Source organism: Rhagoletis pomonella, unplaced genomic scaffold (genome assembly GCF_013731165.1).
Source record: "Rhagoletis pomonella isolate Grant_MI unplaced genomic scaffold, Rhpom_1.0 Rhpom_scaffold_00003, whole genome shotgun sequence".
NCBI lineage: Eukaryota > Metazoa > Arthropoda > Insecta > Diptera > Tephritidae > Rhagoletis > Rhagoletis pomonella.
In genome coordinates this window covers 86,647,063-86,662,866 of record NW_023458557.1, presented here as the reverse complement: position 1 = coordinate 86,662,866, position 15,804 = coordinate 86,647,063, and the positions used below count along the sequence as shown (strand labels likewise).

Genomic DNA, 15,804 nt, shown 5'->3' with positions numbered 1-15,804 from the left:
AAAAAAAAATGCACAAAATTTCCGGAATTTCTACATGCATCTGTATGTAGCAAGCATTTGTGCTGCGCGCTTACGCATTCGCGGAACACAACTGCACACAAATTAATTTGAGTTATTCGATTTTTGGTCTCGTAACTTAAAACCTAAAATTATGTTTATAGCTGTAATGAGTAATGTTAAATTTTTAAAATTTTACCCCTCTCACGCAGGTATCAACAAAATCCGGAAGCTTGCGTTGCTGTACACTGTGTTGCTGGTTTGGGACGCGCCCCTGTTTTGGTCGCATTGGCGTTGATTGAATTGGGACTCAAGTATGAGGCAGCTGTAGAGATGATAAGAGAGTAAGTATTATCGAAATCGGTTGGCAATTAAAATGTTAATAGTTAACGGGATTGATATATTAGGGGCGCACAACGCACCAGCGATCTACTCAATCCTTCTGATCCACCGTAATGAAACGACCAATATATACAGTGGAGGTCGCATAATTAAGGACACTACTTCTTTACATGTTTTGGCCATTTATTTTTTCTTTATTTTCTTTTTAAGACAAAAAAAAATATAGTTTATACCACAACGAAAACCAAGTAACTTGAAAGTTTAAAACCTTATAGAAGATTTTATTCTCATTGCGGTTTGGTTTTTTAAGCATTCAATGGGAACAAAACTTCCAGAACGGCATTTAGTTTCGAGCATACCTTTTGTTCCCAGTCCCTGGAAAAAATAAATGGTAAAAACTTGTAAATAGGTGGTGTCCCTTATTATGTGGCCACTAATGAATGTACACATTTATCCCGCCAGATAAGTAATTGGACAAAACATTTTGAACTAACATGAAAATAGCAAACGAACTAACTGATTTGGTCAACTTTGGATTTTTATATCTACCGAAAGCATCTACCACAGATACGTGTGTCAACACTCCAAATTTCAAAGTCGTGTGACTTGTTTCGAAGTTATAGCTGATTAAAAATTTCACGCTTATGGGAAGTGCCACGCTGCCTTGTCAGATCCCATTTTTAAATACGCCACCCTATGGTCGAGGTCACTGTCTAGATACCAGTGTAAGCCCCATGAAAATCCATTCTGTAGTTTTCGGAGATTACTGAGTTCAAACAGACAAACAAACAGCTTTTCTACAATTTTATTATAGTATAGATAGATAGATAGATTCGGAAAATACGAAATCGCTCGCTTTTAGCTGAATCCCCTAATAGTAAAAATACGCCTGCTCACCAAATATCTGTCGGATATCTCCAAAGCTTCTTCTTTACATAAACAAAGATTTTAAATTTATTCTTAATTCGAACTTTTCTTTTTTATCTTTACAGTAAACGACGAGGCGCCATTAATGCCAAACAATTGTCATTCTTGGAACGGTATAAGCCCAAGGCTAGGCTAAAGCACAAAAATGGCCACAAGAATTCATGTTGCGTGCAATAGATTTTCCAAAACCATATAAATTCCCACCAGATGAAAAGTGTTCATTTTTAAAGAAGAAAATAAAAACAAAAACAAATGTTAAAACCAACAAATGTGAAAATATACTACATAAAGGAAAGTAACAGCAGCAAAACAGCAACAACAACAAACCGCATCAACAGCAACCAACAGAAACAGTAACAGCAACAACGCAATATAGCAACAAATCAGCAATAAATAAAATCCATTTAAAATGGCAGTAAGCAGCAAATTTTTGTATGTATGTATGTATGTATGTATGTGCACCAGAAAGCAAACAAGCAGGCAAGCAACAATAGCAGCAACGACGATGATGAGGAAAACAAACAAACAGAAAAACAATGCGCTGCAAGGCTCCACTTGGCAGGACTAGGGGGGGATTACCAGCACGTGCAGGGAGCGCAAACACACAACCAGTTACAAAACAATCAAGCACGAAAAAAATATGAATTCTGCGCCGCAAAAGCAGCAGCACAGGCAATCAACAAAAAAATAAAGAATACCAGCTTTGAATTTGCAGCATACCAACAGGCGTGCAAGCACCGCCAAAGCAAATGAAGCGCGCACAGTTAACTTGTGCCGCCTATTACAATTTCCCTCTTCACCATCTACAACGCTGTAATTGGATTGACTAAACTTTTCGCTTGGTGCTTGGCGCTTTTCGTTTCTTCTTCTCTTTCTCCATCAGCTACAACTCGCTGTAAGGAGCATGTCCGCGAGTGAATCGCGTGCGTACATGCACATATCCAGTCAGTTAGTCAGTCAGCTAAACACCAAACACTTTTCTACATCAACTTTCACAACAACAACAACAACAACAACAACGGAGCAGAAATAACAACTGCAACAAGTCAAATATACTGACAATGAACGCCAACTCGTATTTTTTTGTCTTTAAAGTTCACTTTTTATTTGATGATGATGATTATGATAATGATGATGTTTTAAAAGCAAAAAGGATATTTGATTTTTTTGTTATAACTAAGAAGTATAAAGCTTGAAATGTGTTTTTTGTAAGCGCAAAACACACACACACACACACATAACTAGTAGAAAAACAGAAAATGTAAAGACGAAAAACGAAAACAATTCATTATTAGTTTTAGTGTTAAACAAAAAGAAAAAAAAAAGATATTTATATACTAACAAAATACAAAATGCGTAAAATTGTTTTCGTTTTTTTTTTTTATTTTTTTTAGTTATATTATGCACTAGATACTTTTTCTTTTCTTTTTTTAAATTAATATACGCACGTATTTGTACTTATAATCAATTGTAAGCATACGCAGAATGTGCAAAAATAAAATAAATAACTAATTATAAAAAAAAATATAAAAAACAAATTTGAAACGCTATGTAAGGAAAAATCGATTATGTATGATATGCGCAACAATAAACAAGTAGGAATCGCTAAAATTGTAAAAAAGAAGAAACAAATTAAAGCGAACATTGTTCCAAAACAAAAATAAAAAAAATACAAAAATAATTGTGTGTTGTATTTTTTTATTGTATGCATTTTGACACCGTTTTTACAGTTAAGAGAAATGTAGTAGATACGAAAAAGTTCGTATCGGAATTACTTATGTTGAGACCTAAGAAACGAAGTTTGACGCCAAAAAGTTTTTAGTTTGTGGCAACAAACAAAAAAAAAAACACTTTCATAACTATATCTGATCCTCGTAATTTTCTGACTAGTTTCAATCGTATGTCATTTACGGTTTCTGACTTAACAATTTAATTATATTATTCAATTTCAAATGCTCTGGAGCTTTTTACCTCGATTTTTTATTTATTTTTTTTTTAAGGCAAAATGGAGAAAGCAACAATGCTTAAGGAGTAGAAGTCATAGCTGCTATCACCACACCTCGTCATCAGACTGCTTTCTCAAGATTTCAGCAGGAGTCGAACCCGCATAAGCGGTATGCAAAGTCAGCAACTAATGTAAAACCGCTGAGAGGCAACCTAAATATTTTTGACTTTTGCTAACATAAAAAAGTAAATGTTTTCAAATTTTCAGTCTCACAAATACATTCTCACTTTCAGTCTCAAATAAAAGAAAATTTTAATGATCGCTGCAAACCATTTTTTATAGTAATTTGAATTGTAGAGAAATTTTAAAGAAGTCATAAAGACCTCCTCCGATATTTTGTGGAATTTTCTAAAATGAAATAAATTGTGCAATTGTGTGATTCTTTTACAAAATTTCGGAAGAAAATAGGTAAAACAATGAAAATAATGCTGCTATGTGAAGAATTTCTTGCAGAATTTTTTCAGATTTTTTTTTTATTTTACGTACAGAAATTAAAGTTTGAAAGTGTGATTTATATGGCTTTTGTTAAAGCATGGACAATATTCTTGTATAAAAAAATATCAAAAAAATTTTAGCTTGAAAAACATTGTAAATAATAAAATCGAAACGTCATTCATTCATTTTTGACCGCCACGCAAGCAATAGCATATGCGTGAGGTTCTTTGGGAAAGAAGTAGGGTGGCATGACATGTCCTTACATGTTCACAACTCGCTAAACCATAACGGTCGACGGCAACTTTGTTTGCAGTACATGTGGAACGTCTGAATTATTTGAACATAGTCCTAAATCACTTTGTCACATTCTTCCAGTTCTCAGCTAACTTTCTAAACAAACGCCCGGGAGACTTATAAAATCGGCTGTTTCAAGGTCGCTGAGGAAAATTAAAAATAACCAAGGTAAGTAAGTATTAACCAACTGAACGACTTCCAATCTCAAATCTCAGCCATCTCTGTGAGATTGGTGAAGAAGCATTATTGCAGGTGTTTGAATTGATAGCACTTACCCATCGCCCTCACATTGACAGAAAAAGTGTGCAATATATTTCTTCTCTTCCTCATCGGTTCAGCTTTTGGAACATCGGTCCAAATCACAGCGTCTTGTAATGATGCCGGTAAGAACTTTTACTGCAGATCGGATAGATGTCAAGAGATTTTCCGTATTTTTCGGCCATAATGGCGTTGAGACCTCCCCTTTATCTCGTTAGGTCCATAAGTCATATGACCGCTAAACCATGGTTATGCTGAATTGCCTGCCTCCTGTATAGGCTTCTCAGAGCTTAAGCTGATTATCTCACACTCACCCAAAATATCTATGCTATGTGAAAAACACAGTTTCGATATATGGCCTTTGTGAATTAAGGTAACGATATGTATGCATGCAGACTTTGAGCTGCTTATTTGTTACATTCTCCAATAAAATTCGTAGCCGCATCAGCAGTGTTGCCAGAAATAAATATCCGGAATCTCCGGAACAAAGGGCTTAATAAAAATTTTAAGAGCTAAGAGAAGCGCTAGTTTCATTACTCATCAGTTTAACATTTTTTATTTATTTTAGGAGTTTCCGAAATTTATTTCTTTAGGTACATAGGCACATATGTATAATTTTCATTCTAAACAAACATTCTGAGCTTAAAACTCGTAAAGAGAAAACATAAAAAATAGATATACACATTAATAATTCATTTACGAAGAAAGGACTTCACTAACAAGTGTTCTTTTAGACTAAAAATGAAAATAAGTCTCATTTACTTTCCCAACGAAACGTTTTTGAGATATAAAAGACCTCCAAAAAAGCGAATGCAACCAATCTTTGGATACCTTTCGAAAAATATATTTAGCCTCATTGCGTTGATATATATATTTTTTTTGTCAATCGGCATAGTACTTTTTGAGTTTCATGCCTTTAAATTCGAAAGATAAGGAAATTTTGAAGATTTTTAACGGACTTCCAAAAAAGGAGGAGGTTATCAGTTCATGGGAATATTTTATTTTTTTTTTTATGTATCTTACCGCATAACTTTGGACCACGTCAACCGATTTCGATAATTTTTGCATCGGAAAGGTAGTGTCTCAGAGGTCGTCCCATACTAATCTGGTTTAGATCCGATCATTGGATCACGGAATTATATGAGAATTGAATTTGGTTTTGTTTTTTGCTTAAAAATTATGTATTCGAAAATTGTATTTGCTTGTTTTATTGACTCCTTTCAGTTGATGAGCTTTGTAAAAAGAAAAAATTAAAAAGTTAGGGCGAGGAACAATTTAATAACGAAAATATTAGACTTTTAACAAATATATAAAATCTACTAATTTAAATTTTTGCTAAAATCACTCTTTTAGTTGAAAATGTGTTTTCCACACAAACAGATGAAATGTTTAAAATTAAGTTAGGAATTTTGAAGCCTCAAAGGGCTGATTCAAATTTAATAGGACTAAAAAGAGCTAGCACGGCCACTGTGGTGTAGTGGTAAGCAGTGCGCGCTTCCACTCCGCAACACCTGGGTTCAAACCCTAGCCAAAGCAACATCGCAAAAAATATATAAAAAAGGTTTTTTCTTAACAGCGGTCGTCCCTTGGCAGGCAATGGCAAACCTCCGAGTGTAGTTCTGCCATGAACAACAGCTTCTCATAAAAATACAATCGCCGTTCGGAGTCGGCGTAAAACTGTAGGTCCCTCCGCTTTGTGTGACAACATCATGGCACACGCCACAAATCGGAGGAGAAGCGCGGCCAAACACTAACCTATGTGTAAGCGCCAATCTATTATTATTATTAAAAAGAGCTAGGGGCTAAGAGCAAATTTCTGTGGGAATTTAAAATAAAAAGAGCTAAATCTAGCCCCAAAAGCACCAAAATGGCAAGGCTGTGCATCAGTGATTGTTACTCAGAACTTTTACCGTTCGCCCGGGTATATTAAACTGTGGAAACCTTAAAAAATAGTTTCTTAAACGAGTAGAACACCAAAGAACTTAATTTTTTTAATTATTCAAAACTTTGAAGCTTACAACCTGTGGTACAGTTAGGAAGCAACGTTTATTAAGATAAAATATATATGCGTAACGGAAGAATACGAGTGGAGTACACTGGCTTCCAAATTATATTACCTAACGGTGAGCTTTTTTAAAGTATGAAACTTTGCTCTGATTCGCGGAAGTGCAAGAAACATTTCACCTGAAAACACTAGCAGTAACTATGTACATACACTGCTAGTAACAAGTACTATGTACATTAGACCGTACCACACCACAACTAAATAAAAAAAAAAAAGTTCTTAATTATTTTTGGAAGGCAATTGCGATGTTTTTTTTTTTGGTCTGAACCTAGTGATCGCCTCTTTACATTTTTTCGGCCACTGGAATTATCGAAGAACTTCCTTCGCAATGTTACTGATTTTTAATGGGCTTTAATAAACTGGCATTAGGGTGGTGCATTAGGGTGATAAGAAACTGAGGTCAATAAACTTTAGAACAAAAAATTGCCTCCTCGAGTCAAAAACATCTGTACATCGTACTTTATGTTCGGATTTTAAATGCTGAAGATAAAAGAATAATTAGAAAAGGTGACCACTACATTCGACAAAAAAGGCCTCTGAATCGAAATACTTCCTTTGCAAAAGTTTAATAATTTTTGGCGAGCTTTTATTTACTGATTTTATGGTTGTACGTTAGGGTTGTAGGAGCTGAGATCTGGTGAGTATTTAAGTATTAGAACGAGGTATTTGAGCTCAATCCGAAGATATAACGAAAAATTTAAAAAAAGGGGTTGCCACTAATTTGTATAATTCAATTCAACATAATTAAAACTTGTATCTCAATGTCAGACCAAAGAAAAACTTTAATGACATTTTGGTTTTAAAATACTTTTAAAATGGGGTTGCCACATGTTTAAAAAGTTGATTTTTTTTAGAAATTCCAAATAAAAAGTTTGCTGTTGTAAATTTTTGATGAATTTTTCTTATTTTTCTACAAGTTCGAAATCGTATGGTTTTTGTTCGAAAATGAGCTGTCTTTTTATAATCAAAATAATATAAATCTCAGGTAGCACACTGGTGTATAACTTGGTATAAATTTACGAATTTTGGTATAAATCTGATTAATTGTACCAAAATTCACAAATTTACACCAAGTTAAACACCAGTGTGCGACATGAGATTTAACAAAATAAAAATAACCAAAACTTTTTAAAATGTCGTGTTTTTCACATGGCTATACATATATATATATCTGATATATTTAAATATGAGTGTCAAACGAACAGGTTTTATGGAAGCTTTAGTTTGAAGATACTATGTGAATGTCATAGGCCCCAACCAACACTTTTTTCGAAACTACGTTTTTCACATATTTTGGTAGCATATATTAAAGAACACCGTTACTAAAATTTTTAAGCGGTAGTACCATAAACAACGGAGTTACATGCCACTTTTTAAAAACCCCATCTTCTGTAAAATAAAAAAAAAATAAAAAAATTGGTCAGGGCATTTGTAAATTAAGCCAACGGATATACATATATGTACATACAGTGAGTGTCAGTGAAAATCGCAATGTATCTTTTTCCTATTTTGAAAATATTTTGTTTTAATTGCATTTTATTTAACTTCTAATAATTTGTTTATAACTTTTAAGCAATTAAAACCCAATCGTCAAATTTTCATCAAAACTTCGGAATTGTTATTTAGTATTTTTAGAATTTTTTTGGGAATGCATTTTTCTTATTTTGTAAGAAGTGTGAAATTTTAATGGAAACTTTAAAGATTTCTTTAATTGTTGCAAAGTTAAAAACTTTGAGTTTTATGAATTTTGTTGTGGTGTGAACTAAATTTCTATAAAAAATTAATAAAATATAAATAAGACAAAATATTTAAAAAATTAAAAAAATTTACTGCATGATTTTCACTGCCACTCACCGTTTATAATACGCGGGGGCATTTTTATGAAGATCATTAGTAATCGCTAAGCTAAATTTTCGCCGCCGAAATTCTCTAAATGAAAAAAGTGGTGCCTAAAATTATACAACATGCAAAAATAGTAAATGCAATGCTAATCAGCCAAAACTGGCAGTATGAGCGGCATGTAGCTAGATGTTGGGCTTTGTTGAGCGCATATGCATTGCTTTTGGAGACTTTCAGCGATAAAATTAGCGATTGCAAATGTTGGAATCCGACTGCAGGTCTGAACCGTTCCTTCAAATTAAAACAAAAAAAAAAACTGAGATGTAAAATTAAATATATGGGCATGTAGATGTGAAATGATGTTTTATTTTTTGAAGTTAGAACTTTTTTATCGGTACAGGTTTAATTTAAGTTAGACAAACCGAGTTTGTAACTCCGATCTAAATTTGGAATATTTTTTAGATTTTTTAGCGAAGTTTCCACCTGTGTAAAATGTTAAATTCAATTTTGAGGGTAACAGTCGCGCGTGGTATCCAAAGATAACTTCTTTTTTTTTGAGTGGGCCATTTTGACTGGCAATTACTGTATATGGGGCGTTCTATGCCAAAACGGACGGGGTTCACACTTAATGTGTTTGATTTGTTTCAAATTTTTAGGGTTGATGCATTAACACACTCAGAAACAAGCATTTCCTTAAAACAAGAAAACAGTATCCTTATTTTAGAGTTACTCCTTTTTCCTTAATAGGACGAAAAATTTACTCAATTTGAGAAGTTTTTCCTTAATTAATGTTCATGCTAAAAATAGGGCGTCATTAATTTGAGGAAGTAAATTTACTCAATATAAGTAATGATTTCCTCAAAATAAGCAATAACTTCCTTAAATAATTTTGAGTTTTGTCAGTGCTGCTAAGACAAAGTGAATTGCTTTCCTGGTAAAATTAATTTCATATAATTTTTTCCTGGAATCAAGGAATGTTTTTTCTGAGTGCATAAATAATAACTAAACATGAAATTTGAGCTTGATTAATACATTTTTAAAAACTTTACAGCACAAAAACAAAAACAAATCGGTTTAATAGTTTTCCAAATATCTCGAGAACGGGGCGTGGAAAAAATGTAAAAAAATATCACACATATACACATCAAAATTCTCTATTAAAATAAATATTTAAAAAAAAATGTTTCTACTGCAAAATTGTGTTGATTTTTAATATTTTTTATTCTGACGGCTTTTCCCATTTTTTCTCATGGAAGAAAAGGCGCAAAACCGTTTTCAAAGAAAATTTAAAAAAATGTATTCCAGTTTTGCAATCGCTTAAAACTTGCTCTTTATTAAACTAAAATTTAATGGGCTACAAAACCGCATACTCAAAAAAATTCTAAAAAAAATTAAAAAAAATTTTTAAATTTGTAGTGTACTCATTTTACTCAACTTCGGTGTAAAAAAATGCATAACTCAAATTATTGTAGAGTGCACCCCATTATATAATACCTAAATATTGGGCAATACTCAAAGCTTCTTTCTTTTTCTTTTTTTTTGCGCTGTAACCGCCTAAGCGATTTTGGCCGAGTTCAGCAAAGCACGCCAGTCGTTTCTCCTCTGTGCCAACTGACGCCAATTGGAAACGCCAAGAGAAGCCAAGTCTTTCTCCACCTGATCTTTCCATCGCAGTGGGGGCCTCCCTCTTCCTCTGCTACCACCAGCGGGTTCCGAATTGAATACTTTCAGAGCTGGAGCGTCGGAAGGACAGCGGAGCCGCTGCACTATGTCCATATCGTTGTAAAGCTCATACAGCTCATCGTTCCATCGTCTGCGGTACTCGCCGTCGCCAACACGTAAGGGCCCGTAAATCTTTCGCAAAATCTTTCTCTCAAACACTCCAAGAGCCGCCTCATCGGATGTTGTCATTGTCCATGCTTCTGCGCCATATACCAGCACGAGCATGATGAGTGACTTATAGAGCGTGGTTTTCGTACGTCGAGAGAGGACTTTACTCCTGAATTGCCTACTCAGTCCAAAGTAGCACTTGTTGGCAAGAGTGATTCTACGTTGGATTTCAATGCTGACATTATTATCGGAGTTAATGCTGGTTCCCAAGTAAACGAAATTCTCTACTTTCTCGAAATTGTAACTGTCAACAGTGACGTGGGTGCCAAGGCGCGAATGTGCTGACTGTTTGTTTGATGACAGGAGATAATTCGTCTCAAAGCTACCATTGTGATTTTATCAATTTTTTTTTGAGATGGCATATTTCTAAAAAACCATTTTTTTATCAAAAAAAGTAAGTGCGCCTGGGCCACACTGGAGAAGTGAAACTTACATTACTTATCTATTTTGTCTCATAACCAATGTATACATACACACATCTGCTTTTGCTTAAGGTTACATTTTTTCTCATTTTTATATCTACGTCGCTCTACCTCTACCCCTGTTCGTTTTAATTACATTTATGTTATTCAGTTTTTCCATTATCTACATTTTTATCTTTATATTGATTTAGTTTCTGTGTCTCTCTCTATATCCTTTCCTCTTTAGGTACCTTTATTTTAATCTTTCTTCCGCTATCTTCGTCTTTACTTTTATCGGTATCCTTATCCTCATCTTTGTTTTTACTTTTATGTTTATCATTTTCTTCATCTACATATTCCCCTTCACTTTTGCCTTTATATACATATATAAGTGAAGTGTTTAAATTTACCTCGGTCTTCTTTTTTGCCTATATCTTTACTCATATTTGTTTTTGTTTTTATTTTTACCTTTGCCTTTATCCTTTTCTTTATCTATGTACGTACTCACTTTTACTTTCACTCTTGTATTGGTCTTTTCCAAAGTGTTGTTCTTTAACGTTTTATTAGCAAGTTTTGGTTAAATTAAATAATACCATACACTCAAGAAGCACTTGTTTCAGCCCCAATCATTTCCGTTGCACCATTTAAGTTGCATTATTTCCGTTGCACCATTGCCGTGTGCAATTTCCCTGAATTTGCCACTTTACTCCCAACTAACCAACCGCCGCTAAAGAAGTTTCACTTCAAAAATTTGTATGTGAAAAATTAAACAAGAAAAAAAACTTTAAAACATTTATTTTCATAGAGAATTTTGATGTGTGCATGTGTGTTTTTTTTTTATTTTTTCCTCGTCCCGTTCTCGAGATATTTGGAAAACTATTAAATCGTCCGTTTTGGTATGGAACGCACCATATACGTGAACATTAGAGTGGCCCAGGGTACCATTTTATATATACATATATAAGGAAAATTTTAAAGTTAGGGGGGGGCTCTAGCACCCCTCTGCCCCTACCTGGCTACGCCCACGTCTGGTACACAATCAGCTAAATAGAGGCCATGAAGCATTTGCTTGAATTTTCGTGGTTTGTTGTGCATTTGAGAAATACTCGATATCTGTATTCTGTAGCTATAAAATATGCTAGCCTGGTATGCAACCAAATGCAGCGCGAGTACAACGACATCAGTAGTGTGAGAAACTTATACAACCAGGCTCAAGTAGTTAATTAGGTAGATACACGCTCTTACGTTTGCACCTACACATTAGAATGTGTTCACAACTTATTTTTTTGGCGCCCGCTATAGCTGAGTGGTTAGAGGTGCATACTACTACTCTGTGGGACCAATAAACATACCAAAAATGCACACAAAAAAAATTGTCTGAACAGCGGTCGTCCCTCGGCAGATATCTCGGCTGTGTATTTCTGTCTTGAAAAACCTTCACATAAACCTTCCCATATGCCTTTCTGAGTTTGAGTTCTTCGTGAGTAGTGCATTGAATGGTCAGAATAAGTTTTTTCTGGAGAATGCATTGTCTGGGCATTTTTTTAGCCAATTCGTCAGATTTTTCATTGCCAGGTAGTCTTATATGTATTGCATTCAGAGTAAGTACTTAGATTTGAAGCAGAGAGTAACGAAGTCTACACCCTAAGCAGATTTTCCATACAAGTGGTTGTGAGTCTGCTTCTGAGTTTTGTAAGAGGCTCACCACGGTGGCAAGACTCCACTTCTTAAAGAGAGCCTGCTGGCATTTCCGGCACTTCCCTCCAACCTCGTTAGAACCAGAGTTGTAGTAGCTTAAGTAATATTTTTTCCGCGAGAGAGTTCTATGCCGCCGCTGTCTTCGTTTGATTGGCACAAAAGTAGAAGTGACCTTCCCTACGTAAACTTGCGTCTCGCCCGCGCTCTCGGCGTTAGGCACAGCATCATGTCCAAGGTAGAACTGCCTTGTCTTCGTACACTTCCCACAGCAAACATAAGCCTTCCTATTCCCGCTAAAGCGTAACCTCTGCGGAATTCAGTTATTTGGCTTGTGCAACAACAGCAATAAATATACTGAAATGCAAATAAGAAGATTTCTTTTGCCAGCGTTTCAGTGCCTGCTTTCGCCCTTTCTTCCATCCTCTTCTGAGCAAATAAATCGAGATTCACATCACCATTAAGAGGTCGTTGGCAGATAATAGACTCATGTCAACTTTAGGCAAATGATCCTGCTCTGATAGTGAAGTCGTATGGTATGTCCCCACGCCTCTAGAACCCTGACTTCTGTGATGGTTTGAGCAGAATCTATGACCCAACCGGAAGTGCGAGTGGATTTTCTCACGAGCGTATACAATGCGGAGTGCAATTTAAATGATCATCGGTTACTTAGTGGGGCGGTTTGTTCTTTCTCATGAGGTTGTTTATACCGCTTATAGCTAACTTCCCATCATTCTTTAGTTGATTTTAGTCACCTCTTTAGATAATTAGGTACACATGCCTTAACGCGGTTTTAATGTGATAGTCGAGAGAATAATTCTGTGAAAGATCTCTAGCTTTGATCGCGTGGGAAACAAGGAATAAGGTAACATGAACTATGCGAGCTCTATAATGACATGGACATACACTAATACATAAAAATACAGAGATGGCACTAACAGGGACATGTGGTTCGCATGGTAAAACTATTCACCGACATTGGAAATTGCAACAGTGAACACATAAGAAGAGTCAAGTGCAAAAAATCTGACCGCACTTAGGAAGAATAATTGGCGAAACATGGGAAAGTACTTAGAGAGTAAAATGAGAAGAAAAATAATATACATAAATATGATTGTATGTAGATATAAGTAATGGTAATAGTAATGGTACTGGTAATGGAAATTGGAAGAGGATTAGATACAGTGATGGTACTTGTAATGGGAATGGTAATGGAGTAACAATAATAATGATGGTAAAAATAATGATGATGATAAAGGTAGTAGTAATGGTAATATTATTGGTACTGGTATTGATAAAGATAAAAAATTAATCAATCATACCATGACCGATCCTAGGATCCAGATTGCGGCTTGGCTATCTGAATAGGCACTTACCCTTCAACTTGGTAATACGCTGCTGCATAACCAGTCGGCAGCCTTTTTTATAGCTCCCAACTCTGCGTGAAAGGCGCTGCAAAAAATTCAACAGAATATACCTCGTCTAACTGTGCCGTCCAGCTTCAATCCACACGTGGTGATATTTGTTGGAACTCTACTCTTGAGGCTATCGTTCTTCTGTTAAAAGGATATGTGTAGTAAAGGATCCTTTCGCGACCAACTTTGAAACGCTCCGATCCATTTCGATTGGAAAGAATTTGAAGTTTTTAAGAATTGCACAGCGTTCGTAACTCGCGTTGAAGGAGAAATCAAAGCTTTTTAGCATAATTTCGCACCGAACTATGGCAACTTTACCCGCAATGTCAACAGGTGCGACACTGCGCATAGGATCAAGCGCTAAAGTGGTAGTAGTCCGTTGCGCTGCTCTACTTGCAGAAAAGGAAATGAACGTAGCCTTCCTCCAAGTTCTCGAGATTTACCCCCTATCTACGCAGATCGCATATATGGAAGTTTCTCCATGACGTGCTTTTGGCCTTTCCTTGTTCGTACTTACTTATATACACTCAGTCCGCCCTTGTATTCGAAGAGTTTCCTATCGAAGTGTAGTCGACTCTTCTTGTCGTTATTGTAAAGCGTCTACTCGAGGCCTTGCGTTCAGAGAGATTCAGCGTCCAGCAGATCGATCGGACGTTGCCCGAAGGTTTACGCATGGATACGAACTTCAGATGCCACTGTTATATGCTGATGTGAACTTCTGCACCAAGTCTTCAATCGAACTTTAGGTACTAAAATTTTGCAGCGGGCCTCTGGCAGTAGTTCCCGATATCATAACAAATTTTAGAGAGTCATTGAAATTGCTGGTATGCATACATATGTGCAATTTAAATAAAAATAAACTAAATCCCATAAAATACTCATCTGCAATATTTGCAATACATAAATTCATCTCCCATAAATACATGCTGATCGACAACATAAATTCGTAAATAAAAGAAGATAAGTGCTTGAATGATTGTCATTTAGCAGTTTTGTAAATAATCCCCAGGTAATTGAGCGGAGTTCAACATTTCGGTATACCGGCTAGTGGAAGTGTGTTAATATATATATATATATATACGTATGTAGTTGAACGAGTAAACTTTCACGCATCCAAATACTATATGCATACATACAGTATACATATATATGTATGTACCCTGCAGGGAGTGACGTTAGCTTATACGTAACTTTAGTCTGTTTACGCGGCCACTAGTGCTAATTATTAATTAGTTATTATTATATTTTGTGGGGCGATGGCCGATAGGCTATGACAAAACCAACTTAAAGTGAGTTGCAAAGTGGTGCAGGGTTCATGCAGACGTAATCGGGAGTTGGTTTTCTTTGCAAGTTTCTATTTAAAAATCATCATACAGCTTGTTATTTCTTTGAACAATTTTTTTTCTGCACTTCACAAATTCTTTTTCGAATTCCGGAGAACTAAAACGAAGTTCGAAATTTTATACTATGATTTTGGTGTTAAGCCTGACGGTATTCCAGTATATGTGAACAACTAAACAGATATGCAATGTTTAATACAAATTACATAAATAAAAATGTCGAGTCTTCGAAAAATTAAAAACCTTATATTTATTAAACAATTTTGAACTGAGTTAAAGAAAAATTATATAGTTGTAAACGTGATTAAACCTTCTTTCTTCTGATACGCATTTTGCATGCTTCGTATGTAAAAATTTGAGAAAAATATTTAAATGGAAAGAATACCTTTTTTTATACAAAAGATGAAATAAAATAAAAAAATTACGAACCGATTTTTAAAAAATTCATATCCTTTTAAATGCAACTTTACCGTATTTCTTCTGATAAGCGTATTTGTATACTACGTATGTAAAAACTTGTGAAAAAATACATAAAAGGAAAAATACCCTTTTTTATAAAAAAAAAAATAACAAAAAAAATTACTAACCGATTTTTAAAAACTTGGTATCATTGTAAAGGCGATTAAGCCTCCTTTCTTTTGGTATGCATATTTGTATACTTCGTTTATAAAATTTTTAGAAAAAACACTTAAAAGCAAAAAAGACCTTTTTTATAAAAAAAATATTGTAAACAAAAAAATTACAAACCGATTTTTAACAAAATTGGTATCATTGCAAAGGATACCAGAAAACTTATAATTCCCTAAACCCAAAAATTTCTATTTATATACACAAAAAAAATTTAATTAAAAACACTTTTACCCTCTACATAAACTCCTGTCCCCTTAGGTGAAAGGCTGGC

General features: G+C 34.8%; 1 protein-coding gene across 7 annotated transcripts in view; it reads left to right on the top strand.

Moving 5' to 3' along the window:
- LOC118735715 (protein tyrosine phosphatase type IVA 1) overlaps positions 1-2,328 on the top strand; it is a 140,870-nt gene extending 138,542 nt beyond the window's left edge. For all 7 annotated transcript variants that reach the window (XM_036465636.1, XM_036465643.1, XM_036465637.1 and 4 more), the window contains 2 exons: positions 210-341; positions 1,332-2,328. In XM_036465636.1, the coding sequence (XP_036321529.1) occupies positions 210-341; positions 1,332-1,443 (244 nt within the window). In that variant the 3' untranslated portion in view covers positions 1,444-2,328. The remainder of the gene's footprint in view (positions 1-209; positions 342-1,331) is intronic.
- The last annotated feature ends 13,476 nt before the right edge of the window (positions 2,329-15,804 follow it).